Source organism: Myotis lucifugus, unplaced genomic scaffold (genome assembly GCF_000147115.1).
Source record: "Myotis lucifugus unplaced genomic scaffold, Myoluc2.0 scaffold_776, whole genome shotgun sequence".
Classification (NCBI taxonomy): domain Eukaryota; kingdom Metazoa; phylum Chordata; class Mammalia; order Chiroptera; family Vespertilionidae; genus Myotis; species Myotis lucifugus.
Window position 1 is genome coordinate 97,587 of NW_005871824.1, and position 24,771 is coordinate 122,357.

Sequence of the window (24,771 nt, forward strand, 5' to 3'; positions counted from 1 at the left end):
GGGCCTTGACTTACGAGTTTAATTCTTTCCATGACGGAGCTTGTAACTCAAATTACTCGTATGTCAAATCAAAAGGGAACGAGTGAGACACGTGATGCTGGGCTGATGTTGTGGCGTTCACTGCGCCAACTAGCGGTGGGGTATCTGAAGCTGGCTCGTAACCCGAATTTTAGCTCGCAACTCAAAGCAAAAAATCGGCAGAGAGACGGCTCGTATCTCAAAAAACTCGTTAGTCGGGATACTCGTAAGTCAGGGCCCCACTGTATATGCTTTCCTAATGGTTTTAATTGTTTGTGATCAGTATACAGTTTTTATAAACAGATACAGTCACCAAGCCTTCCTCGTGGGCGGGAAGAGCAGACATTTTACAGAGGAAACATGACAAGGATGTGGTGCGAGGGGACCGTGGGCAGAGGGAGAGGGCCACGCCTGCTGTGCAAACGACAGTGTTTGCGCTCAGCTGTGTCCCTCCCTCCGTGGCTCCCACCTCCTGAGCCTGCCACCGACAGCTTGCACACTGTCTGCGTTTGGCAAAGCAGGGACCCCACTCACGCCTGGGGATAGCGATGGTGGGTGAGCCGGAAGGCTGGGCCTCCCTGGGTGAGCCGGAAGGCTGGGCCTCCCTTTCCATCTCTGTCCCCGGAGTCCTGGGCCTGGTGACCTCCTCGCCCACCCTGGCCGGCCAGGCAGAGCCGGGGCTGGCCATTTTACAGCACTGTTACTACTCTCGCTGCCCAGGAAACCCACAAAGGGCCCCACAAACGCCGTGTGAGAAGGCCAGACCCTTCCCGGGCAATGGTTTCCTACACCTTTACAACGTGATAGGTGCGGTGGAAAAAAGGGGCCGTTGGCTTTATGGAAACTATATAAAGTTTATGGAGCCTTGGCAGGCCAGAAGTAGCAAAGGCCTGCAGCGGGGGGTGGGGGCTTCGAGGTGGAGGGAGCCCTGAAGGAGCGGCAGACCTGGTGTGGGACACCAGGCACCGCGGCCTGAGGCTGGGCGTGCCCGTGGAGCGGGGGGTGGGGGGCCGGGGCGAGTGGAGGTGATCCGATCGAAGTCTGGGTGACAGCACAGTCACCTTCCTTCTGCAAAGGGAGGACTAAAGCAAAGGTTTTTGAAAGCTGTGAACTTGCCCAGGTCGCCCAGCTAATGGCGTGTGGCTCTCACGTGATGGTCCAAATTCACACGCTCTCTCTGCTGTGTATTGAGTGATGTGTCCCAGTTTCAGGTCCAGAAAGTATGGTCTCTGCACCCAGTTTCAGTTTGGGACTCGTCTGTTATTTGTGGTTTAGTCTTTTTTTTTTAATATTTTTATTGATTTTTTAGAGAGAGAGGGAGAGGGATAGAGAGATAGAAACATCGATGAGAAAGAAATATCATTGATAGGCTGCCTACTGCACACCCCCCACAGGGGATGGAGCCCATGACCCATGCATGTGCCCTGACCGGGAATCGAACTGGTGGCCTTTTGGTTCTTGGGTCAATGCTCAACCGCTGAGCTACACCGGCCAGGCTGTGGTTTAGTCTTATGGTTCCCTCATAACTTCAGTCACCACCTTGCGCTCCTGTGGGTCAGCTTTGCTGTCCACGCTGAACTGTATGTGCTAGGATTTGCCCACTGACCATGGCTGGGATGGAAGGAAAGCCTCCCAGAGCTTGGCCCTGGTCAGGGCAGAGTGAGACACATGTCCTGGTCTTCAGGAGCCCCTCCGTGTCCCACTTGCACCGTGGGGTCCTCTTAGAGTCCCTGGCGGAGCACCCCCGGGGGTCTGAAACCATGTCCCCACCCTAGAAACTTCTAATTCATTTCTCCTTACATGGGTGCTCCGTGGTGTCTGTGTTTTCTCTCCTACTTGGCTGTGAATTCTTGGAGTGCTGATTCTGTGAGTGCTTAATTCTTTATCTGATTTTGCCCGTAGGGTCTGGCATAGTTCCTGGCATGTAATAATCATTGAATAACTATCAGATGGGAGGAAGCGTGGATGGGAGGATGGATACATGGTGGGGTGGAAGGATGGAAAGATGGATGGATGGATACATGGTTGGGTGGGTGGATGGATGGATGGATGGATGGAAAGATGGAAGGATGAATACATGGTTGGGTGGAAAGATGGGTGGATGGATGAGGCATATATAGACTAACAGACACCCGCTTCCTCATTTTCACCTTTCTGCACAGTTAAACCAGCAGCCTAACCCAGGTTCTCTCGGGCTTCCACTGAATGTACTTCTGTTTCATACTTTGCTCTCTCTGACGCCATGTGGAGGAACCAGCCTGAGTGCTAGAACGTGTGTATAAATACTTTACAATCCCCATAAACTTGTTTAAAGACAGTTGGGGGCGAAAGTATAAACTGGGGCAGCCTTTTGGGAGGGCAATTTGGAAGTAGCTATTAAAATTTTAAATGTGCCTACCACTAAGACCCAGCAGTTTCACTTCTAGTTGTCAAGCAGGAGACATGTATGCATGCGCTTGTGCACAAAGAGCCACATGCCGGGCGCTTGTACAAGGGTGCTCGTAACGGCGAAAACGGGAAGTAGCTAAGTGCCCGTCAACAGAGAGATGGACACCCACCTGTGCAAAAAGCTGCAGAGGCACCAAGGTCTCCAGTGGGGCTTGGGGAGGTGTCTCGGACCTTCTGGAAAGCTCCGAGACTCTGAAGCTCATGCCCCCAGCAGAGGCCCCCCTCCCTACCTCAGTTCTCTCAACTCCCTTTCTCCCTCCTCTTCCTCGCACCAGTTACAAGAATTAGACACTTAACCCTTAGGCCTACTTGCCAGCGACCTTCCCTTATAGAAAAGGAGGAAAAAGAGAGAAAAATCCGTCTCATAAAGCATAATTACTGTCTGCTGGCCCTTCAATTAAAAAGATTGAAGGGCACAATATTAAAATTTGATTTATGGGCACCACTATCTACCCAGTAATGAGGCCGAGAGGAAAAAAAAGAACCACAGTCATTAGAGAAAACTGTAGCCTTCTTTCTCCCGCAGGAGATAAATGGCCTCTCATTTGCTTATGAAATGTTTTCTAAAGAAACGTGAAATGGTCTGAAGTATGTGTGATGTGTCCCCGGCTGTTGAAACCCAGAACTCGGTGACTAGAGAGGCAGCTTCCTGAGAGGCGTAGCGGCTTGAGCCGGCGGGGCTGCCAGCGGGCCCAGCCCTGGGACCCGGCTGCCACATCTCCAAACAACCTTCGGGTCCAGGGGGGCCAGGCCAGGACCGCCACAGGGCTGGGGAGGAGGGGGAGGAGCGCGGCACCAGCTCCGAGTCCCAGCGTCGCTGCTCATTCCTTACTTGACCCTCCGTTTCTTCATCTCAAACTAGGAGCGGTGACCTTAGTGACCGCGTGACCTTGGCAGGTGCCCCAGGTTTCCCATCCGCCTCCACGGGTGGTAGGAGGGTTAGAACAGTGAACGAGGGTGAAGGGCCTAGATGGGCACCTGCCACAGCGAGCGCTTGGTAAATGTTTTCCAATCTCTGTTACTGTTATTGTCGATGTTTTTGCCGTAATTGAAAGACCTGGATTTGAACCCAGACCTCCCCTTTCCGAGTGCCCATGGGAGGCAGACTGACCTGAGGGTGAAGCCCAGTCCTGCCTCTCCAGCAGGTGCCCTGGGCAGTCCTGGTGCCTGGCTGGGCCCCTTTTCGTTCATCTGTAAGATAAGTCTCTGCTCGCAGGCAGCGCTGTCAGGTGTAAAGATGAACGGAAACAGAGTTGATGGCAGGGACTCCTGGAAAGGGAAGCTCTTTCCCTAGGAGCCTGTATGGGGCGCTGTCGGCGGAGGAGGCACCGTCTGGTTTCTGGCCCCTCTGGCCTCTGTGGCTCCTGCAGGACCCTCCTCCCGGGAGGAGGTCACATGTTTCTTGGCTCTAGAAAGAATAGCAACAAAATGTGAAATAAAGTAAATGAACAGCCGTTGTTCCAGGTGCTGTGCTGAGTTGACTTGGGGATCGCAGGTCCCTGAGGGCGGCCTGGGAGTGAGCAGGTCCCACATGGGGACGGGCGGCTGGCCAAAAGCATCCCGCTGGGAGATGACAGGGCCGAGTGAGAGTCCAAACCCAGGCCTGTCCGTTCTCTCCACCCCACGCTGGTACACCCCAAGAGCCCGCACCCCAACCCCTAATCGCTGGCCTCCGCCTGCCCCATCTCTCCTGGGTCCCCGCTCCTCAGCCCCATGGCTTCGGCCAGGCGGGTGGCAGCGCCATCACCTGTGGCTAATTTGTATCTTACCACCAGCGCTTCTTTTTTAACAAATATATTTTTATTGAAGGGAAAAGAGAGATAGAAGCATCATTGATGAGAGAGAATCATGGATCAGCTGCCTCCTGCACGCTCCCTACTGAAGATGGAGCCCGCAACCCGGGCATGTGCCCTGACTGGAATCGAACCGTGACCTCCTGGTTCATAGGTTGATGCTCAACCGCCGAGCCACCACCAGCACTTTACTAAAGCTGCAGAGTCAAGGGCCCAAATGCTTCACGTGAGGGCCGTGTAGAGCATTTTGTTCTGTGCGTCTCAGTTTGTGGTGCTTCATCTACGGGACACGCTGGGGATGGTGGACGCGAGGTGCCACCCAACCCCTTGCCAAGCCCCTTGAGCTCGTCCATGGGACCCTCGGGGCTGCCTGCCATCCGCCCACGACCCCCTGGGGAGGAGCAGGTGGGGCTTCGTCCATGTTTCTGTGCCCGGCTGACGCGTTTCTCTGTTCTCAGAGGAGAGGGAGAATGTGCAGAAGAGGACCTTCACTCGGTGGATAAACCTCCATCTGGAGAAGGTAAGCGGGCCCCTGGGTTTGGGTGACGAAGGGCCCATCCATAACCGAGTACAGTTGGGGAGCCCGGTGAGGGCACGCGGGGCAATGGGTTTCTGTGGTTGTTGTTGTCATTCATTCATTTAAACCTCCACAGTGTGTGTTCTCACGGCCTGGCATCGCGCCCCGGGCCGGGAACTGGGAGGTGAGTAAGGCGCGTTCTATCCTCCGGGGGCCGTCAGTCTAGTTGGGGAAGGAAAGGTCTACCTTTTTATTGATTGATTGATTTCAGAGAGGAAGTGAGAGGGAGAGATAGAAACATCAACGATGAGAGAGAATCATCGATCGGCTGCCTCCTGCACACGCCCCAACTGGGGATCCAGCCCGCAATCCGGGCCTGTGCCCTGACGGAGAATCGAACCAGGACTCACCTCTTGGTTCATAGGTCGATGCTCAACCCCTGAGCCACACCGGCTGAGCTGTTTTGCTCTTTAGCAGAAAGCTGACTCACCGGGACTCATCCCACCCGCGTCACTTGTTTCTTCTGACATCCCACCGTCTGGGTGTCCGGACAGGCAGCCGCAGCCTCCTTCCCTCCTCAGCCTGGCAGGTCCGGTGGGCTAGTGCTTCCTTCTCTCCTGTCCCCTCACAGGGACAGGAGTGACTGCGGACTGTCCTAGACTTAACCCAAATGAGGGCCTGAGAGGGAACCATGGGAGCGGCTGGTTAGGCAGCAGAGAAAATGAATGTGGTTTGTGGGGAGTGGGGCTCTTGGCCGAAATTTTCATTCACGGAGTTGATTTTCGGGGCCTCGGATGTTTCCCTGGCAGCACTTGGCCACCCACACCTCTGTCCCCCACCTGCGGGATGGGGTACCCTTGACCCAGGAGGCTCCTGAACTCTTCAGGGGCGAGCCTCCCTGTCGTGGGTGAAGCGGTAAAAATCATTCGCCAGTTACTTGACTGTGGGTGCATTTCCCAGGGCTCGTAAAGAGAAGTGTTACTTCTGGAAAAAAGGGAGTCCGCGTCCCAGGCCTGAGTTCATTGAACTCCAGATTCGCCCGATGCGTGCGAGGGTGGCCAGTTCCTCCCAGTGGACGGAGTGTGGCCGTGGCGGCTTTCTTCCGTTCTTTTTTTTTTTTTTTTTTTTGCTTTTAATTAAAAAGTAAATAGAGGGAGGTACAGAGGGGAATAGAGCAAATCCCTCCGTTAGCATTTATCCTACGGGGGCTTCTCCCCCTGGCCTGGCCCGGCTCGGCTCCGTCCGGGCAGGTGGGCCGCGCCCACTCTGAGGATAAATCAGGCAGCACCTGGAACTGATGCCTAATAAACGGGGCAAAATTAACAGCCCCGTTTCCAACCCCGAGACGTTCAAGAGCAGCCTTTCATGGGAAGGAAACCCAGGCCTCCTGGGGGAATTGGGCTTACCTGCAATTTGAAGGCTGTCAGAAATATTTACCGAGGCTCTGGCTTCTGGAAAAATTCCTTCATTTACCGAAGGCTTAGATCATGAAGAAAGCCCTGGGGGTGCTGTTTGCTCGGCCATACCGATCTCATGAAGCCCACGGAACGTTCGGCCCGGAGTGTTTGTCCTGGAGCCGTTTCAATTCCTCCGCCTGCCTCGCGCAGGGTGGACTGCGGCCAAGGCCCGGCCAAGGCCCGAGCGCTGCCGCTGCCGCCCAGGCTCCCAGATCCTCCCAGTTCTACTCGCACAGGAGGCTCGGCCACAGTCCGGGCTGCTCGCGGAAACGTTGTTTGTCCGTCCATCAGGGGGTGTTGGTTCGGGTCTCTCGATCGCCGCCTCCCATTAGCAGGGAAAGTGTTTCCGGGAGAGGCTCCATACCCGACACCCGGGTGCTCGGCCTGGAACCTCCCAAGGGGCTGCGGGAGTTTGCAGAGAAAAGAACCTGCCTGTGGCTCAAAGGCAGTCGCTGTTGCCCTGGAAGCGAAGCCCTTTGCTGTGCACCTGTGGGTGGGACCGCCCTGTGTTTGGACACCACAGGCCTCCAAGGCTGGCCGGGCAGGAGCCTTCCTGGAGGAAAGGGTGCCTGGGCCCCAGCTCCACCGTGAGTCTCCGGGGTCACCACCTCTGTGGACACCCCCTTTCATTGTCCCCGGGAGCAGAGAGCACCAGCCTGACTGTTTAATGTTGCAGAGGCCCCAGCACTGAAACGTAAAGGGAATCTGTGTTGGGTGGGGCTCATTAGCACTGGGTGGGGGCTCATTAGCATTGGATGGGGGCTCATTAGCATTGGGTGGGGCTCATTAGCACTGGGTGGGGCTCATTAGCATTGGACGGGGCTCAATAGCATTGGGTGGGGCTCAATAGCATTGGGCGGGGCACATTAGCATCGGGTGGGACTCATTAGCATGCAGGTTTATGGACCCTGTTCTGGAGGTTCTGTTGCAGTAGCTCTTCACCAGGCAGCATTAAAGCTTTAGTTCACAGAAGCCTTTCTTTAAGCAAAGCCTTGCATGAGACCCTGAACAAAGGCCCTTAGGAGCTGGAGGGGGTGCAATGGATCAGCCTCCTTCTTGGCCCCCAGCCCCCGGAGGGCACCCTGTTCTGCTGAAGCCTAGGGGCCCGGCAAGCCCAGTGTGCAGATCCCTGCACTGGAGCATCCGAGCGGCCCTGTGGGCTCCCGGCTGCGTCGAGCCAAACCCTTGGTGGACACAGCCACCTAGACAGCAGGCCCTCCAGGTCTAGGCTCAGAGAAGAATGCCGGGCTGGGAGTGGGGCGTCTACCTCCTCCCGGCCAGGCCCCTCCACCCCCCAGATCCCCTGTGGAGAGGAGCCTTTTCCTCAGGCAGCGGGAGAACCTGGTGAGCTAGGGCCCAGGGTGCCATTTACCGACCCCAGGAACCCAGAGAGAGAAGCAAGTGGGGCATAGAGACGATGCTCAAAGAGTGGCTCCCTGCGGAGGGGCACCGGCTAAGGACACTTCCCTGCAGGACTCCCAGCCCTGAGGCATCCACGGCTGGGCACCCCGAGACCTGCAGGGAGGTAGCCCCTCCATAGGAAACTGGTTTGACGGGTGGTGTTGGTCTGGGGCACAGGTGCTGTGGGGGAGGACAGGCCTTTACCTGTACGACCTCACCCCATTGCAGCTCCCGTCCCTGTGGTGGGTCGGATTCCAGTCCTGACCTTGCAGCCAAGGGTACTCAGGCCCAGGGAGGTGAAGGAAAATGCCAAGGCCAAGTTCAGTCAGGGTAGACCTGGATTTGAACTCAGGTGTGTCCTACCCCCTTGCCTCTTCGTGGGACAGGCGCAAGGTGCATCTGAGAGAACAGTTTATCTCGGGAGCCTGATGTGGTGGAGGCAAGAGGCAGTCACATCCCACCAATCAACTTCTTAAAACTTTAATTAGTTTAATTTGCTATAATGAGCATGTGTTGTGTTGTATTCCTGAACATATAAATGCTCATCTAATTCAGCCTCTCAAATGCTGAGATCCTGGCAGACCTGCAGACTTGGGGGTGGAAGGGAAGATTCTCTCCCTTCATCCAACTACCAGCATCTAGCGGGCCAGCTGTGTGTCCAGCTGTGTGGCCATCAACACCAGCCTCCTTCCGGCTTCCGCGGCCGGGGGTGCCCCACCTCCAGACGTGGACCACAGGCCCCTCAGGAAGGCGTGATGCTTGGACCAAGGAGCATTGGAGACAGGGGAGCCCTGCTGACATCTGGACTGAGTCCCAAAGGGTCACTGACCCAGGGTCATGCCCTTGCGGGGTGGGTCGGGCGGCACTGTGGTCAGCCAGTGTGTCCTGATGCAACAGGACTGCACCAAAGAGCTGACTCGTCCAAACACTGGGCACGTCGCCCAGCCTCTTGGAGCCTCGGGGTCCCCAAACCTGAGGCGAAGGGCTCGCCCCAGGGCGTTTGATGTGAGCCCTGCTTCTAGAATTAGTTCATCAGTGGGAGGCTTAACTCTCTGGCAAGCCTGTTCTTTCTACCCTGAAGAGCAGCGTGGGGGTAATATGACTGGGGTCTGAGGTATCATATTAGGAGGGTCCCCAAGGGTCACTCGCTCGATGGGGCCCCTGACACCGTCCCCCCGCAGCTCCCCAGGCCCCCTGCTGCTCAGGCATCCCCTGGGGAGGGTGGGCCTCTGTGGATGGGCCTGACTGCCCGTGCACGGATGTGGGTGCTGGGGAGTTCTCTCTTGAGTGACAGCCACACACGGGGACTAGTTCCGGGAGTTACAGGTCTCTAATCGCCCGACCTCTTCCCCTCCTTGCGCAGTGCGACCCTCCTCTGGAAGTGAAAGATTTATTCATTGACATACAAGACGGCAGAATCCTAATGGCGCTGTTAGAAGTCCTGTCTGGGCGAAACCTGGTACGTACGGCACGGAAGGGTCAGAAGGAAAGAAAAGGCGAGGGAGGCGGTGCTGAAGGCTTCTGTTAGCACAGACCCTGTGCATGTGCGTCCCGGCCCCACGCACGTCCTGTGGCACCAAACTGTGGTGACGTTCCTTCCTCGGTGATAAGACTGACACAATCCCGCGTAACTAAGCAGCATCTCCCTCTTTTTATTTTTAGCAAATATACTTTAGTAAGTAGGTGAATAAATGCCCAGTGTTTTCTGTGAATATGATAAGGCAAAGAATAAGAACTGGCCAGCCATTGTATTAACCAGAACGATAGCTAAGAATCAGGGTGATGGCCATAGAAAAAGAAGGAGCTCTTACCCTTGGAGACAGCATGGAGGGACCTGGAGAGCATCCTGCTAAGCGAAATAAGCCATCAGAGAAAGACAGGTGTCACATGATCCCACTCATATGTGGAACCTAATGAACAAAATAAACTGATGAACAAAATAGATCCACAGACATGGACGCAGGGAACAGAGTGCGGAATCTCAGAGGGAAGGCGGGGGAGGGTGGGTGGGTGTGAGGTGATCAACCAAAGACCTTGTGTGCACATATGTATGGCCCATGGACACAGACAATAGCGGGGTGGAGGCCTGGGGTGGGCGCGGGGGCGAGCTAGCAGCAATCAATGGGGGGGAAGGGGGACATATATAATACTTTCAACAATAAAGATTTAAAAAAAATAATCAGAATGATGGGAAAGTATATTACAACCACATTCTATCATCCGTCCCAAGGCTGAAACGAACTGCCAGCTTCTAGAACCTTCTTATACGTATGACCAGAATGGACTTGGACCCGCTGGTCTTGAGGCTGTTTCACTTTGATCTGAGCCCACCCCCTTCACGTGGGGCGTCTGGCGTGCGCAGGCCAGCCCTGTCCCCCTCGCGGCCGCGGCTCCGCCTGGTGCTCTGAGGACTCGGTGGGAGGGTTCCTATGGGGGGGCCGTCTGCGCACTGCAGGCTGTTCAACATCCTTGGTCTCCACCCACTCGATTGGGTGCCAGTGGTACCCCCAGGTGTGACAGCCCAACACGCCCCCTCAACACGCCAGATGTCCCCTGTGTGTGTGTGGGGGGGGGGGTGTCAGTGACCTGGCCAGAATGACCCCATCAGGGTTGGATTTGCCCTGCATGGCTCCTGGTGGCAGACACAGAGGTGCAACCATGACCCACGAGTGTGGGCCTGGCCCTTCGAGCCGGGGTGACCGACAGCCCCTGGTTTGCCTTGTCCTGTAAACACCCTCCTGGAGCGGTTGGGGGCGTCAGCTCTTCCCGCCCAGGCCCTGGAGGGGCACGAGGGGATGCGGTGTAGGATGTTCATCCTGACGCTGCTCCAGTGGTGTAGCGGGCATCGCTGGGGCTGGGGCATCTGCCGGGCACCTCCCCCGTCTCGCTCTCTGTCTCTCTCTCCCCTCCTCTCTGCCTGCCTGTCTCTCTCTCTCTCTCTCTCTCTCTCTCTCACTCGTCTCAGTCTCTCTTCCCCCTTCTGTCTGTCTCTTTCACTCTCTGTGTCTCCCCTTCCTCCCTCTCTCTCTCTCTCTCTCTCTCTCTCTCTCTCTCTCTCTCTCCCCTCCTCTCTGCCTGTCTGTCTCCCCCCCACCCCACCCCTCCTCCTCTCTGTCTCTCTCTGACCTGAGATCACTGTTCACAAAGCTCTTGGCCAGCAAACCGGAACATCTGCCCCCGGGGGGACTGGCGGATGATTTAGCAGCTGCTGCAGAGGCTCCTGCCCTGACAGAAACCATCAGTGGGAGCAGAGCACGTCGCTGGGGGCTCTGGAGGGGGAGGCCGATCAAAGGCCAGGAGCTGGGTCAGAGAGAAAGAGCCTGACACATCTGTCCCCTGCTTAACCCCTGGGTCCCCCACTCACCGGCTCGGCGTTGTGCAGTCCCGGGAACCATAAATAAAGGGTGGGTTCAGCTGGGCCCCCCGACTTCCCCGAGATTAATGTGAGCCGGGGAAGGAGAGCGGCGGCCGCGGGCTCCGCGGGGCCGGGATGCGCTGTCTGACGCGGTCTGTCTGGTTTGTTTCAGCTCCACGAGTACAAATCCTCGTCCCACCGCATCTTTCGGTTGAACAACATAGCGAAAGCACTTAAGTTTTTGGAAGATAGCAACGTAAGTATGCGACCCATCTGGCGAGCAGGCCCTTTCCTGCAGCTGCGAGGACCGCATGGCTGAGTGCTGGTCACGGAGAAGCGTGGAGAGGGACTGGGAAAGGCCTACAGACCAAGTTCAAAGTGAACGGAACTCGGCAAACCCGTCTGTTGGCGAGGTGGCCCCTGCCCCGCTCCCTGCCCCCCTGGGCCTCCACTGGGACAAAGCTCCATGGCACCCCACGTGGGAAGGGCGGGACGCTGACGGGGTCTCGGCTCTTTAGGGTAAGGTGACATTTTCCCTCCTTTGACTAAGAGTGTGGTGAGCAGTATAACTCCCGCCTCCTAGAACCCTGCATCAGGGCGAAGTGCAGGGCGAAAGGAAAGGCGAAGGAAAACTTACAAAATCCTCCCCTCCTGGATAGAACTTTCTAGACTTTCATTCGCTTTTTCTATGTTTTGACGCTGCCTGGTATCCTCCATGGGGGCAGGTGGCCGAGAGGAATGAGTTTATGGAGCGCCCCGGGAAGCCTCCGCGGGCAGCCCGGGTGAAACACGCAGCTTGCCCGCCGTGCGGCTTGGTCAGGAAGCCATTCATGTGGCGTCCCTGGCAGCCGGCAAAGGAAGCTCGGATTGGCTGAGTTTAGCAGGAAAGGGATGTATCGAAAGCATGCTGGGGAGCGCACAGAGTGACTGCAAAGCTGGGGGGACCAGAGACGGAGCCCAGGGATGCCAGGCGCACACTGCAAAGCTCCCCACGCCCCCCATCCAATGGGCATGGCCGCCCCGCACTGTCCCCACCGCTGCTGAGAGGACGTCACTGCCCCTGGAATGAACTCAGTGTCACACATTCAGAGTCAAGGCCGGCTCCCGAGCATCAGTCCCTGCCCACACCCCGGCTTCCGGGGCGGGTGAGGAAAGTACTTTGGGTCTTGAATGGGGAGGTGCCCTGCCTCCCAGGCTGTGGGGAAAGCCCAGGCACAGGAGGCGTTTCAGATGGTGGCGGCCAAAAAGCTCACACGGTTCACAGCAGCGTCACTCAGAAGAGCCAAGAGGTGGAGGCAGCCCAAGTGCCCGTCCGTGGAATATTATTCGGCCACGAAAAAGGACCGCGTACCCGTACCGGCTGCCACATGGATGGACATGGAAAACATTATAAAAGATGCCGGGCTCAGAGGACGCCGTGTCCCATGACCCTGTTCCTATGACATGTCCAGGACAGGGAGGTCCCTGGAGTCGGGAAGTGATTAGTGGTCGGTTAGGGTTGAGGGGACGGGGGCTCGGGGAGAGGGAACTAGAGGACAGGGTTTCTTGTCAGTGGGATGACGATGTTCAGAAATGGACTGTGGTGATGCTGTGCTTACCTGTGAACACGTTAAAAAAAACCAGCGAATCGTGTGCTTTAAGGGGGTGGATGGGATGGAGTGTGACTTCCCTCCCCCTTCTGTCCCCTGAAGGGTGGCTTTCACGTGTATGAAGGGTGTAAAGGACCAAGGGGAGGACCTGACAGACAGTGGCCTGCAGAGTCTTGCAGATTCCTCTCTCTCTGATCTGCGGGCTCGGGTTTTGTTGCAGAACAACATGACTAAGGGCCTGGTCCTCATTCTCACCTGGAGGGCCGGTTGAAACGCACATGGGGGGCGCCCTCCCAGAGCCTCTGATTCAGTAGGTCTGGGGCAGGGTTTGCGTTTCTAAGGGGTTCCCAGGAGATCAATCTGGGGCCCACACTTTGAGAACCATTGCCTTCAGAACCATTGCTAAGAGCGTCATCCTGGGGTCAGCAGTTGAATCAGTAGATGATGGCCTAAGGGTTCCTCAGTCGGGTAGTTTAGCCAATCAGTAGGCTATTTGGTAATGAGGCCCAAACTCCGGGTAGCAGCCTTATCCGGCACACTGTGCCCGATCACCCATGGGTCAGTCTCGTTCCCATCGGGGCCCACGATGGCCAGTGTCATTGCTCTGTGTTTGTCCACGGCCGTGTTCAGTCGCAGGTGTGAGGGTGATAGTGCAGCATGCACAGACCTGCCGGGTTCTCACCACCTGTCCTGGAAAAGATGGCCGACCCCGGGCACATCCCGTCTGCCCTCTCTGGAATTCCCTCACCTGAAATACAGGGCTAATCGAAGTACCTACGTGGAGGGGTTGGTTTGGGGCGAACTGAGGTGATACTTTAAGGACCTTAGCCTGGTGTCTGCGGGGTAAGTCCCATGTAGGTGATGATTAAAGACTCCTCCGCACACTTCTGCATGCTGGGCCCTGAGAGGCGGCCTTGGCAATGCTGAGCAGGGCAGGTGACGGAGAAACAGGCCCACGGGGGCATCAGAAAACCACCTGTTTTCCTCGTACGTGGCCACCCCGCTAAGCTCATCCGTTGCTTCCCTGCAGGTAAAACTGGTTAGCATCGACGCGGCAGAAATAGCGGACGGCAACCCCTCTTTGGTTCTTGGGCTGATATGGAACATAATTCTCTTCTTCCAGGTACGATCATTGCCTTTCTGTAACGCGCGGTAGCAATCTGGCGTCTGCTCGGGGCCAGCAGCATGGAGTGGGGCCAGACTGAGGCGACAGTGGGATTCAGTGTCCGGCAGGTTTTGACTTTTCTGTTCCCTGAAAAAGAACCGGAGGACTCCGGAGCTAAAGATTTGAGTCCCCGTGATTTTAAAAGTGGTGAGAGCTCTGTTCCCCGGGAGCGTCCATCCATCCTCTTGGGAATGGAAGAATTAAATATTTACCTCGAAAAAATAACTTCACTCTAAAGCAGCGGTTCTCAACCTGTGGGTCTCAACCCCTTTGGGGGTCGAACGACCCTTTCACAGGGGTCGCCTAAGACCATCGGAAAACACATATATAATTACATATTGTTTTTGTGATTAATCACTATGCTTTAATTATGTTCAGTTTGTAACAATGAAATTGGGGTCACCACAACATGAGGAACTGTATTAAAGGGTCGCGGCATTAGGAAGGTTGAGAACCACCGTTCTAAAGTGTCACAAGAACTGGGGAAATACTTCCAGCGATTGAACGTGGTAGAGTTACGCTCCCAGAGTGAGCCGTGCTCATCAGAGATGAGTAAAGGCCCGTCCGAGAGACAGCTGGAGGAAGGGGCGCGTGTGGCGGGAGACCTTCCATCCGTAGCAACGGCAGCCCCTCCGTGGAAATGCAGGCTTAATGGAGGGAGGACGGGACGTGGCCGGGCTGCAAAGGCGGCATTGAAAGTCACGCTCACGTCCTCTCCCTGAACGGGAGCTGCCGCCTCACCTTCTCACGCCCCTCGTTTGAAATAGAACGTGCGGCGCATCACTTGGCCGCCCTCCCGAGTGAAAGTGACCTAGATGGTGGCGATTGGCTGGGGGTTGGGCTCAATGCTTCTGTTTCAGGGAGGGACGAGCCCAGACAAAGTCTGGATGTAACAGATCAAGTTCTAGGTGAGCCTTGAACTTCCAAAACCAAAGGCGCTCTCTCTGAGCCTCAGTTTCCACATCTGGGAAAGGGGGGGCCATGGTCATAGGCGTGGTGAGCGTGAAGAGCTGCTGTGAGGGAAGCGTGCGGGCAGCTGGCATGTTATCTACAGGCTCAGTTACTCCCCGAGAGCTGCCGAGAACATCCTGAAAATGTGTCGTACCTGCCTGTTGAGTTTCCGCTATGGGCCAGGCTCTGGGCATGCCCAGTCCTCAGCCATGACCTCTGGGATCACAGATGAGTCCGCCGCATCGAACAGAGCTCTCGGGGCAGGCCGCCCTCCGGGTGTGAGCAGAGAGCTGGGAGAGCACCCAGCAGGGGCAGTTACCTCGGAGGGGAGAGGGCCGTGAGGCAGACTTTCAGCCGCAGCGTCAGCCTACGGGAAGTGACATCAGAGCTGGGTTTTGACGGGTGGGTAGGAGTGTGCCAGACCAGTGCTTCTCAGACTTGCCTGTGCACACGAATCGCAGGGTGTGTGTGTGTGTGGACTGCGGATTCTGACTCTGCAGGTCTGGGACAGGGCTTGGGCGTCTGCCTTTCTCCGACGTGCCCCGCAATGGGAGCCACCTTTTGAGTGGCCAGGAGTTCAGTGATGCAGGACAGGGACCTCCCGGCAGCAGGCCCCGGAAGAGCACAGGCAGCGGGCTGGGAGAGCTGCCTTCTGGGAGCCAGGGGCACGATGGGAGAGGACAGGGGAGGCGGTCAGGACGACCTGTGAGCGGAGTTGGGCCACAGCTGGAGAGACTCGGGGAGAGGTGACTCCCCGGTATGTGTCACTGCGTGTGCTGCCAGGCACGTGCAACGGGCAGGCCATCACGCGTGCGGCACGGCCCTGACACGGCGTCGGGAAGGGGCCTCCCCATCTGCGTGAGCTGCTCCCTCCACTCGGGGCCCCCAGGGTCCCTGGGGTCAGACGAGGGTTGGCTCTGGGTCTGTCTCCGGGTCTGAAATGGTTCTTTTCCTTCCAGATTAAGGAGCTCACGGGCAACCTCAGCAGAAACTCGCCACCGTCCAGCCTGTCGCCGGGCTCCGGGGGCACAGACTCCGACTCCTCGTTCCCACCCACGCCCACGGCCGAGAGGAGCGCGGCGCTGTCCGTGAAAGACCAGAGGAAGGCCATCAGGACCCTGCTGGCGTGGGTGCAGCGGAAAACGCGCAAGTGAGCCACGCGCACACCCGCCCGCCCAAGCTGCCGCCAGGCAGGGGAGCAGGACCTCCCGGGTGGGTGACGGAGGGGGGCTGGCGGCCATGAAGTTATGCGCCAGTTCCCTGCCGGCTGCTGCATGGAGCCTGTCAGAGCGGCCGCGTGGGGCATTGGCAGGTTTTGTGCACAGAGAACTGTATTTGCAGAACGTGGTTCGCAGAGAGCTCATGAGAGGATCTGAATACAAAGCAGAGGGGCTTCCCCCGCGTTCAGCCCCACAGCGGGGCTGTCTCTTGGATCCTAATAGCACGTACACATTTCTTACCAAGGGCCAAGGTGTCGCTCAGTCCGCACCCACCTAACTAGTAACAGTAAAGGCTGTAGCTGGTCAGAGTTAGGTGTGGCCTTTCCAAAATGCACACCATGAATTGGAGCCAAGTTCCCGGCCTCCTGTTTGGCCCTGCGCGGTAGCAGGCAAGGCCTTTTAGCCGTTGGGTGTTGGGCCTTTAACTGGCGGTGGCCGACAGCCCCTGGGCCTCTGGGCTGTGGGCAAGGCTGGGGAGAAAGCCAGGCCACGCGGGGCAAAAGCCACCCCAGCTCAGGGCCACCTCCGCTCTGCCGTGCACACGCTGGGTGGGATCCTGGAGAATCGCTTTCCCCGCCGGCCACCGCTGCAAGATGGTCACTTACCCTCCGCTGCCTTGCAGGGTGGTTAGGCTGAGATGATAGAGACCCCGGGAAAGTGCCTGCATGGTGCCAGCACGTTAAAGTCCTTCACAGAGATCCAGTCCCTTCTCCCCATGCACGGGGGTGAACGGGAAGGAAAAAAGATGGGAGTGAGGCTGGGTCTTTGGAGTTTTGATTGAGGGGCAGAGCACGGTGGAGCTGATGTATGCGAACGGTCATTACCTGTTGTTTAAAAAGAAATCAACCCCATGAACCAGGAGATCATGGTTCGATTCCCAGTCAGGTCACATGTCCGCGTTGCAGGCTCGACCCCAGTAGGGGGTGTGCAGGAGGCAGCCGATCGACATTTCTCTCTCTCATCCATGTTTCTCTCTCTCTCCCTCTCTCTCTTTCTCTCTAATAAAAATAAATCAACCAAAGAGAGAGGGGGTGATGAGGAAGGGAGGTGTCCTGGGGGTGATGCCGCAGTCGGCGTCTCCATGGCTCCCGGCTGTGGCTCCAGGCCTCTGAGCCTGTGATAAAATGTCACGGTGCATACACCGCCCGTGAAAAAGAAGCTGGGGAGACCCACAAGGCCTGGAGCGCCATACTCGTCTGCCCCTGCATCAGGGCCCTGGCCTAGTTACTCCGGGACATACGGTGCTCGCTGCTTCTCGGCTTCTTGTGAATCTTAATGGTTCCTAAATGGAAAAGGTCGGGCTGTTTGTTTCCCAGAGAACTCGGTGGCCACAGTGGGGAAACGGGCAGGTCTCGGGATGGTTTCTAAAGGAAGCGGTGCGACAGGATCAGCTCTCTGCGTCCCTCACATACGACGTTAGCTGCCACTTAGTGGCTGGCTCCCGGTGCTGCCTACGTGGCCCATTGGGTGTCCGCCTGCCGTGGCCACTCTTGGGGTTCAAGCTAGTATTCTCTGCGACCGCCACCAGGAGGTCACAGTGCGGTGACCCCTGTTTATCACTGAGAAGCCTGCGGCCTGGCAGGGGCAGGACTTGCCCAAGGCCACGGCCCAGGGAGCCCAGAGGGGCAGCCGGGTGTGCAGGGGGACTTTCTGGCTCCCCCGTATTACACAGCACATGCTGTCTGCTGCTCTGAATGTCACTGAGAAGATGAACATTATAACGTTGCTCTTTATCTCTCTGGACATCGGGGAACGCGAGGTCCTTCCCGCGCGGCCTCCTTGTAGGACGCGTAACTTCCTCTTCCATTTGTCCAGAAGGGACTTGTGATGGCTCCCTGCAGCTCTCTGGGGCTCGGAGCTCAGGGCGCCCAGCCTCGTGTGGTCTGCAGCTCCCGGCTGCACTCAGAGGCTCTAGAGCAGCGGTTCTCAACCTGTGGGTAGTGACCCCTTTGGCGGTCGAACAACCTTTTCACAGGGGTCGCCTAAGACCATCCTGCATATCAGATATTTACATTATGATTCATAACAGTAGCAACATTACAGTTATGAAGTAGCAACAAAAATAATTTTATGGTTGGGTCACCACATGAGGAACTGTATTTAAAGGGCCAGAAGTTTGAGAACCACTGCAGAGGCTGCTGCGTGCTGACCCCGGTCAGTGGTTCTCTTCGCTGAGCTGCTGGGGCCGCCCGCTGCTTTCCCGCAGGTACGGCGTGGCGGTGCAGGACTTCGCGGGCAGCTGGAGGAGTGGGCTGGCGTTCCTGGCTGTGATCAAGGCCATCGACCCCAGCCTGGTGGACATGAAGGCGGCCCTGGAGGACTCCATGCCGGAGAACCTGGAGAAGGCTTTCCGCATCGCGCACGACGCCCTCCACATCCCCAGGCTCCTGGAGCCGGGAAGGTAGCGGCGGCTCTCTCGCTCTCTTCCTTCTTAATGATTCCCATTGCCTGCGTCGCACGTGCTGTCCAAAAATACAGAAAAATCCAATGACGACGTTTTTATAACGCCCACATTCCTACCGCTGAGCTCATGTCTCCAGCGCTTTTCTATGCACTTAATTACATTTTTTAAAAACATAATGGGATCATGCCGTGTATGCATGGTTTTGTCTCTCCTTTTTTTGACTTAACATTTTACTTTTGGCGTAAGTGTTTTGCATGGGGCTAGCGTGTCTTCACTACTTGTTTCTGTTGGGCATCGCGACATTCCCGAGGCTCTCCTGCCACTGGCGCCCTGGGCCGCTGCAGAAACAGTCCTGTCTGCATCTCACTGAGCATCTCGCTGAAGGAGCCCAGGGCCTCCCACTTACCCTCAGGACCACTCCCATCCGGGTAGCGACAGGTTGGGAAGGACACGCCCCTCCAAGGCACTTGGCTCTCACTGTCAGATGGGCTCCCAGTGGGCCAGGCTAGTGTGGGGCTCCCCCAGCAGCGAGGAAGGCCCTGGGTCACCGGACCGGCTGACGGGCTGCAGGGAGCTGGCGGGACGGAGAGGAGTAATGGATGACCTTGGGAATAAGGAGTCCTGGGTTCTACACTCGGGCCCCCCGTTCACCAGCCTTCAGTCCAGTAAGTGTGAGGCTCGGGGCTCAGGGCGCCCGAGTAAGATTGCCCCCCTCGGCCTGATTTCCCTCCATGTGAGACGGGAAAAACCGCGGGGACCAGGGGGTCTCTTTAAAGACCGCGTGTTCACGTGTCCTAACGCCCGTGTCTCTCTTAACAGACATCATGGTTGACACGCCGGATGAGCAGTCTATCGTGACTTACGTGGCACAGTTTCTAGAACATTTCCCGGAGCTGGAAGCCGTATGTTGGTTTTCCTTGCCTTTAATTCTGAAACTACGTTTCCACCCACTGAAGCTGGGGCTTGGGCTGTGTTGTTTGAGGAGGGGGAGTCATCAAAACTTGATCTCAAGCCCCTTGAGCGTTGCCCTGCCCCACGTTAATTTCAAAATCACGTGTGACGTGTATTATGTGAAAAGCAGGACGGGAAGTTAGGCTGCCACGCCCCTCACAAACCTCTTCACATACCAAACTGTATTAAGGTTATAAAAGATGCTCGCATGTAATATGGGTAACTTACTTGATTTTTTAGATGTCAGATAGAACATTTTAGCAGTCTGCCAGATTTTATCAGAGTGTGAAAATTTATAAAAGACAATGTTCAAAACACACCTGTAACAATTTTTTTAAATGTATTTTTATTTTTTCAGAGAGGAAAGGAGAGGGAAAGAGAGGTAGAAATATCAATGATGAAAGAGAATCATTGATTGGCTGCCTCCTGCATGCCCCCTACTAGGGATCAAGCCTACAACCCCAGCATGTGCCCTTGACTGGAATCGAACCTGGGACCCTTCAGTCCACAGGCCAACACTCTATCCAAACAGGCTAGGGCTGTTATTATTTTCATAATAATACAATATATAGTCTAATATATTAAATTGTGCAGCTGTATACATTATACAGTATCTATATAATATAAAAGCCTAAGCGACCATTCAACCGATATCTATGACGCACACTGACCACCATAGGCAAATGCTCAATGCACAGGCATGGAAACATGGAACAGACTGATGAACCTCAGAAGGAAGGGCGGGAAGAGATTAACCAAAGATCTTATATGTATACTAGAGGCCCGGTACATGCATTTGTGCACCCGTGGGGTCCCTCAGCCTGGCCTGTGGGGATCGGGCCAAAACTGGCAGTCAGACATCCCCCGAGGGGTTCCAGATTGTGAGAGGGCGCAGGCCAGGCCAAGGGACCCCACCGGTGCTTGAATCTGTGCACCGGGCCTCTAGTATGATATAATAATATTTTTTAAATTTCCTAGTCCATGACTAAACTCGGGGATACTTAGCCCTGAGCCCTTAAGATGTAGGCAAAGTTTGAAATCAACTCAAACTTATGGTGTTTGTAGAGGTCACAGCCAGGATTCAGCAGTTCTGACAGTTGGGTCTCCCCAGTGCTGCAGACAGGGCAGGGGAAGGAGAGGTGGAGCAAGATGGGACCTGAGGAAGTCCCCCCGAGTCCCAGATCATAGTGCGTCACCACAGAACAGTCCGTATACATCCCCAGGGGATGACAGACGACAAGTCCCAGCTAATCTAGGCACCATCGAACTGTTCCTTGACAGTTCAGCTGAGTTTAGTTCATTTCAACAGACATTCGTTAAGCCCTAGCCATCCGTGTACCAGACACTGTGCCCAGCTTGCTGTCCCTATATATGGTTTATTTTGGTTAAGTGTACCCTATGCACTTGAAAAGAATGTGTCCTATGCACGGAAAGAATTAACATTCTTTAAGTATCAATTAGGTCGGGTTGGTTAATGTGCTGTTCTCACACTCTATAGGCATACTGCTATTTTTTCTTCTTTTCCTATCAGTGAGTGTGAGAGAGAAATGTTTAAAATCTCCAACTCATGGTTGTGGGTTTGTTTTTCTTAGCTCTGTCAGTCTTTGTTGTGTGTATGCTGAAGCCATGCTGTAAACACATACACATTTAGGGTGGTTGTATCATCCTGGTGACTCGGTGGTTGCAGTTTTATGCAGGTTCTTTCTTTCTCTTGCAGGGTACTTTGTCTGATAGAAATATGTAGCCATAGCGGCTTTCTCATGCTGTTTGCACGATATGTCTTTTTCCTTCTCTTTCTTTGCAGTGTGTGTGTGCTAATATTTAAGCACATCTCTTATAAACAGTTTATAGTCAGGTCTTGCTTTCTGTCCCTTCTGACAAGAATTAGCATGTCATTTAACTAGTGTGTTTTTCGGCCATTTACAGAGATTTCATCTACCATCTTGACTGTTGTTTTCCCACTGGTCCTGCTTGCGCTCTGCTCCTTTGTTCTTCCTGCCTAACCTTTTTTGGATGATTCAATTATTCTTTTGTTTCCGTTTTAGCTCCACTGTGGGCTTTTTAGCTACATCTCCTTGTTTTATCTTCTTAGTAGTTGTTCTAGGGGTTATAATACTCATCTTGAACATACCTCAGTCTACATTGAATCCCTATTATAACACTTCTAGTAAAATGGATTTTTTATATATTTTATATATGTAAACATTTAATTCCACTCACTTCTTCTCCATTCCTTTGTGCTACTACTGTCATTTACCTCACTTCTCCATATTCTAATCCCAATACTTTGTCACATTTTTGCTTTAAATAGTTAGGAAGCTTTTTAAGAAAACTTTTTAGTTTTTTTATATTGACCCTATATTTACTATTTCAGGCACTTTTCATTCCCTCCTTCAGATCCTGGCTTCCCTCTATGATCATTTCTCTTCAGCCCAAAGAACTGCCTGTGTATTTCTTGTAGCATAGGTTAAATAGTTATTTCAGCATCTTTATCTGCTAGTTCTAACCCTGGCTCATATATGGGTCTACTTCTAATGATGGTTGTTTCTCTTTATTATGGGTCTCATTCCCCTGCTTCTTGGTATCTTAACACTGTTTCTTTTATGTCAGACCTAGTGTATAAATGAACATTCCCTCCCTCTCCCCCACCCCCCAAGAATGTAGTCCTTCCCTAAACAAGAATTTACAGTGAGGAACTAATCGTTTTGGCCTTCCCAGGACTCAATAAGGGATATGGTGCAGTTTTATTTAATTTTGGCTTTCTGGTTTCTCATCATTTTACGATGAGGTCAACACACCGATTCCACCAGTGCACCGGGTGCCAACCACGGCAATACCCCAAGGTCTCTCTCTGCTTTGCAGCCCTGCCCACAGCTGTTTCTTACTCAGCAAATGTCCCCGTGTGGGAGACTTATCATACTGTCAGGAGATTTGGTTTTGCATTTGGGGTCCTTTTAGATTCATACCTGCCCACACAATCAGTGAAGGGTGGGCTGATCTTTCCTTATCTCAGGTGGGTCAGTGCTCCTCCTGTCCGTCCCCAGACTAGGCAGTGGCCACCGAAGCTGACAGTCACCTGTCCTGTGTGGCTCAGAGGTTGAACGTCAACCTTGGAACAGGAGGTCACGGTTCGATTCCCGGTCAGGGCAATGCAGGGGTTGTGGGTTCAATCCCCAGTGGGGGGTGTGCAGGAGGCAGCTGATCAGTGATTCTCTCACATCAATGATGAGAGAGAATCATTGATCTATCTCTCTCTCCCTCTCCCTGAAATCAATAAAAATATATTGGAAAAAAGAAGCTGAAAATCTTTGCTCACTTAGAAGGGCTCATCCTACTTACAGTTTAGTGCATTGAGATTTCTTTGTATCCAGAGCTGGGAAATGCAGTCTTTGTGAAATACTTTGGCAGAAACGGTAGTCCTTGGCAACCATCTACACGTTAGTTACAACACTGAGCGTTCGCTCCGAAGCCACCTTCCGGCTCTGGGCTTTGCCGTTTGAGAGGGGGATACGTTGTACTTCAAGGCGCTGCTGACGTCCTGTTGCCCTGTGTTTCTCCGCAGGAGGATTTTGTGGATCCCGATAAAGACGCCCCTATTGAGTCCACCTTCGTCCGCATTAAAGAAACGCCCTCGGAGCAGGAGAGCACCGTCTTCTATGTGACTGACGACGGGGAGCGGGCCTACACCGTCAACCACGACACCAGCCATCCGCCCCCCTCCAAGGTCTTTGTCTGTGACAAGCCCGCGCGCGGGAAGGACTCCCGCCCGGGTGGCGCTCCTGGCCCCACACCGGCAAACAGCCCCGCCGAGGTCACACCGCAGGGCACGGACTGGGACACCCTCGGGGCCTCCGGCAGGACCTGCAGCCTCAGCGAGGCGCCTCCAGAATCTTCCATCTTATCCAGAAAGGACAACCAGAGGTCCAGCTCCCTGCCGGGCAAGAAAACGGTGCACTTTGAGGCGGACGTCTACAAGGACGCCTCCTGCAGCAAGGACCCCGTCCACAGCCAAGACTGCGGCTTCGAAGGCGGCCATCGGGGGACCAAGGACTTGTGGAAGCAGGATGGGCACGGCCCGGAGGTCGCCGAGGAAAGGCCGAGGCACGACGCCCCAGAGGCAGCCCCAGACCAGGCCCTGGACGATGTCTGCCTGGCGGACAGTCAGACCGGCCCTTCTCAGACTCCCCAGGGCTCTGCCCCCCGGAACAGGGCCTCGGAGCGGCCGGCCAGCCCCGGCGAGGAGAGCTGCCCCCGGGCGCGCCTCGGAGAGGAGACCGTGATGGCCGATTCCTCGGAGCTCAAGGTGAAGCCGCAGACCGCAGAGGCGATGGACGAGGAAGACGATTTCGAAGGCATACCCCTGAAAGCCTCTAAATTTAACAGTGACCTCGTCGATTTTGCCTCCACCAGCCAGGCTTTCGGCGAGGACCCCCCGCCTGCGGAGGACGGGCCCGCGGAGGCCGGGGCTGCGGAGGCGCAGGCCGAGAACCTGGGGAACGGGAGAAGCACATCCGCCCCCAGGATGGAAGGTGCGGACGAGCCCCCGGGGAAGCCTGGACACGAAGACCACAGCCGTGTGGTGGCCCCAGAGGAGGAGCCGGGGGGCAGGAAGCCAGAGGTGTATGAAAAGGCGAAGCGCAAGTCCCCGCGGCCCCCGCGCGGGGAGGAGGAGGCGGAGGCCGAGGACCCCCCGGCGTTTGAGGGGGACTTGCCCTCCAACCCGCCCAGCAGCCAAGTCAGCCTGGAGACCCTGGGCAGCCACAGCGAGGAGGGCCTGGACTTCAAGCGCTCCCCGCCCCTCTCCAAGGTCTCGGTCATCCCGCACGACCTCTTCTACTACCCGCACTACGAGGTGCCCCTGGCCGCCGTCCTGGAGGCGTACGCGGAAGGCCAGGAGGATTTTAAAGCCGAAGACGCGGACTTTGAAGACCCGGAGGACTACCTGTCTGACCTGGAGCAAAGGGAGGACGAGGACGAGCCCGAGGCCTCCGAGAGCAGCGGCAGCTTCCGGGGCCTGGGCGAGGACCGCCCCCAGCCCCCCACCCAGGAGCCCGACCGGGACCAGGGGGCACAGGGGGCCAAGCCAGCCTCGGGCCCTCCCCCCACCCTGGCCCCAGAGGACCACCAGCAGAGGGAGGCCACAGCCCGCGCCCCTGGGGAGAGCCAGCAGGTAGGGGCTGCCCCCCAGGAGTTCCGCCTCCAGAGCTCAGCTCCTGCCCCGGCACAGCCTCCCTCCCGGGGCCCCGCCAGTCTCGCCGGCTGGATGGTCTCCCAGGAGAGGTGCGCGTTTGTGATTCAGGTTTGGGCTCTGGAGACCCCCTGATGGCCTGCAGTCGGGAGACGAAGGTGTGTTTTGCATGGTAGTTCGGGGTGAAAGGTGAAGGTAGGGTGCACTGAACCCCAAGATAGATGACGATGCTCTGGCTCACGCAGTGGAGGGGTGGAGGAATTAGCCGGCTTGCCGCTGGGAGGCCGAAGGAGGAGGGGGTCCGAGCAGCCTTA

At 55.7% G+C, this 24,771-nt stretch overlaps 1 protein-coding gene across 1 annotated transcript in view; it reads left to right on the forward strand.

Moving 5' to 3' along the window:
• The first annotated feature begins 566 nt into the window (after positions 1-566).
• The window catches only part of CLMN (calmin), a 33,864-nt gene continuing 9,659 nt past the window's right edge, over positions 567-24,771 (forward strand). Inside the window, exons 1-9 of the mRNA XM_006106162.3 lie at positions 567-825; positions 4,718-4,779; positions 8,998-9,093; positions 11,162-11,245; positions 13,609-13,701; positions 15,654-15,844; positions 18,121-18,309; positions 19,133-19,220; positions 22,832-24,439. Coding sequence (XP_006106224.1) covers positions 567-825; positions 4,718-4,779; positions 8,998-9,093; positions 11,162-11,245; positions 13,609-13,701; positions 15,654-15,844; positions 18,121-18,309; positions 19,133-19,220; positions 22,832-24,439 — 2,670 coding nt within the window. The remainder of the gene's footprint in view (positions 826-4,717; positions 4,780-8,997; positions 9,094-11,161; positions 11,246-13,608; positions 13,702-15,653; positions 15,845-18,120; positions 18,310-19,132; positions 19,221-22,831; positions 24,440-24,771) is intronic.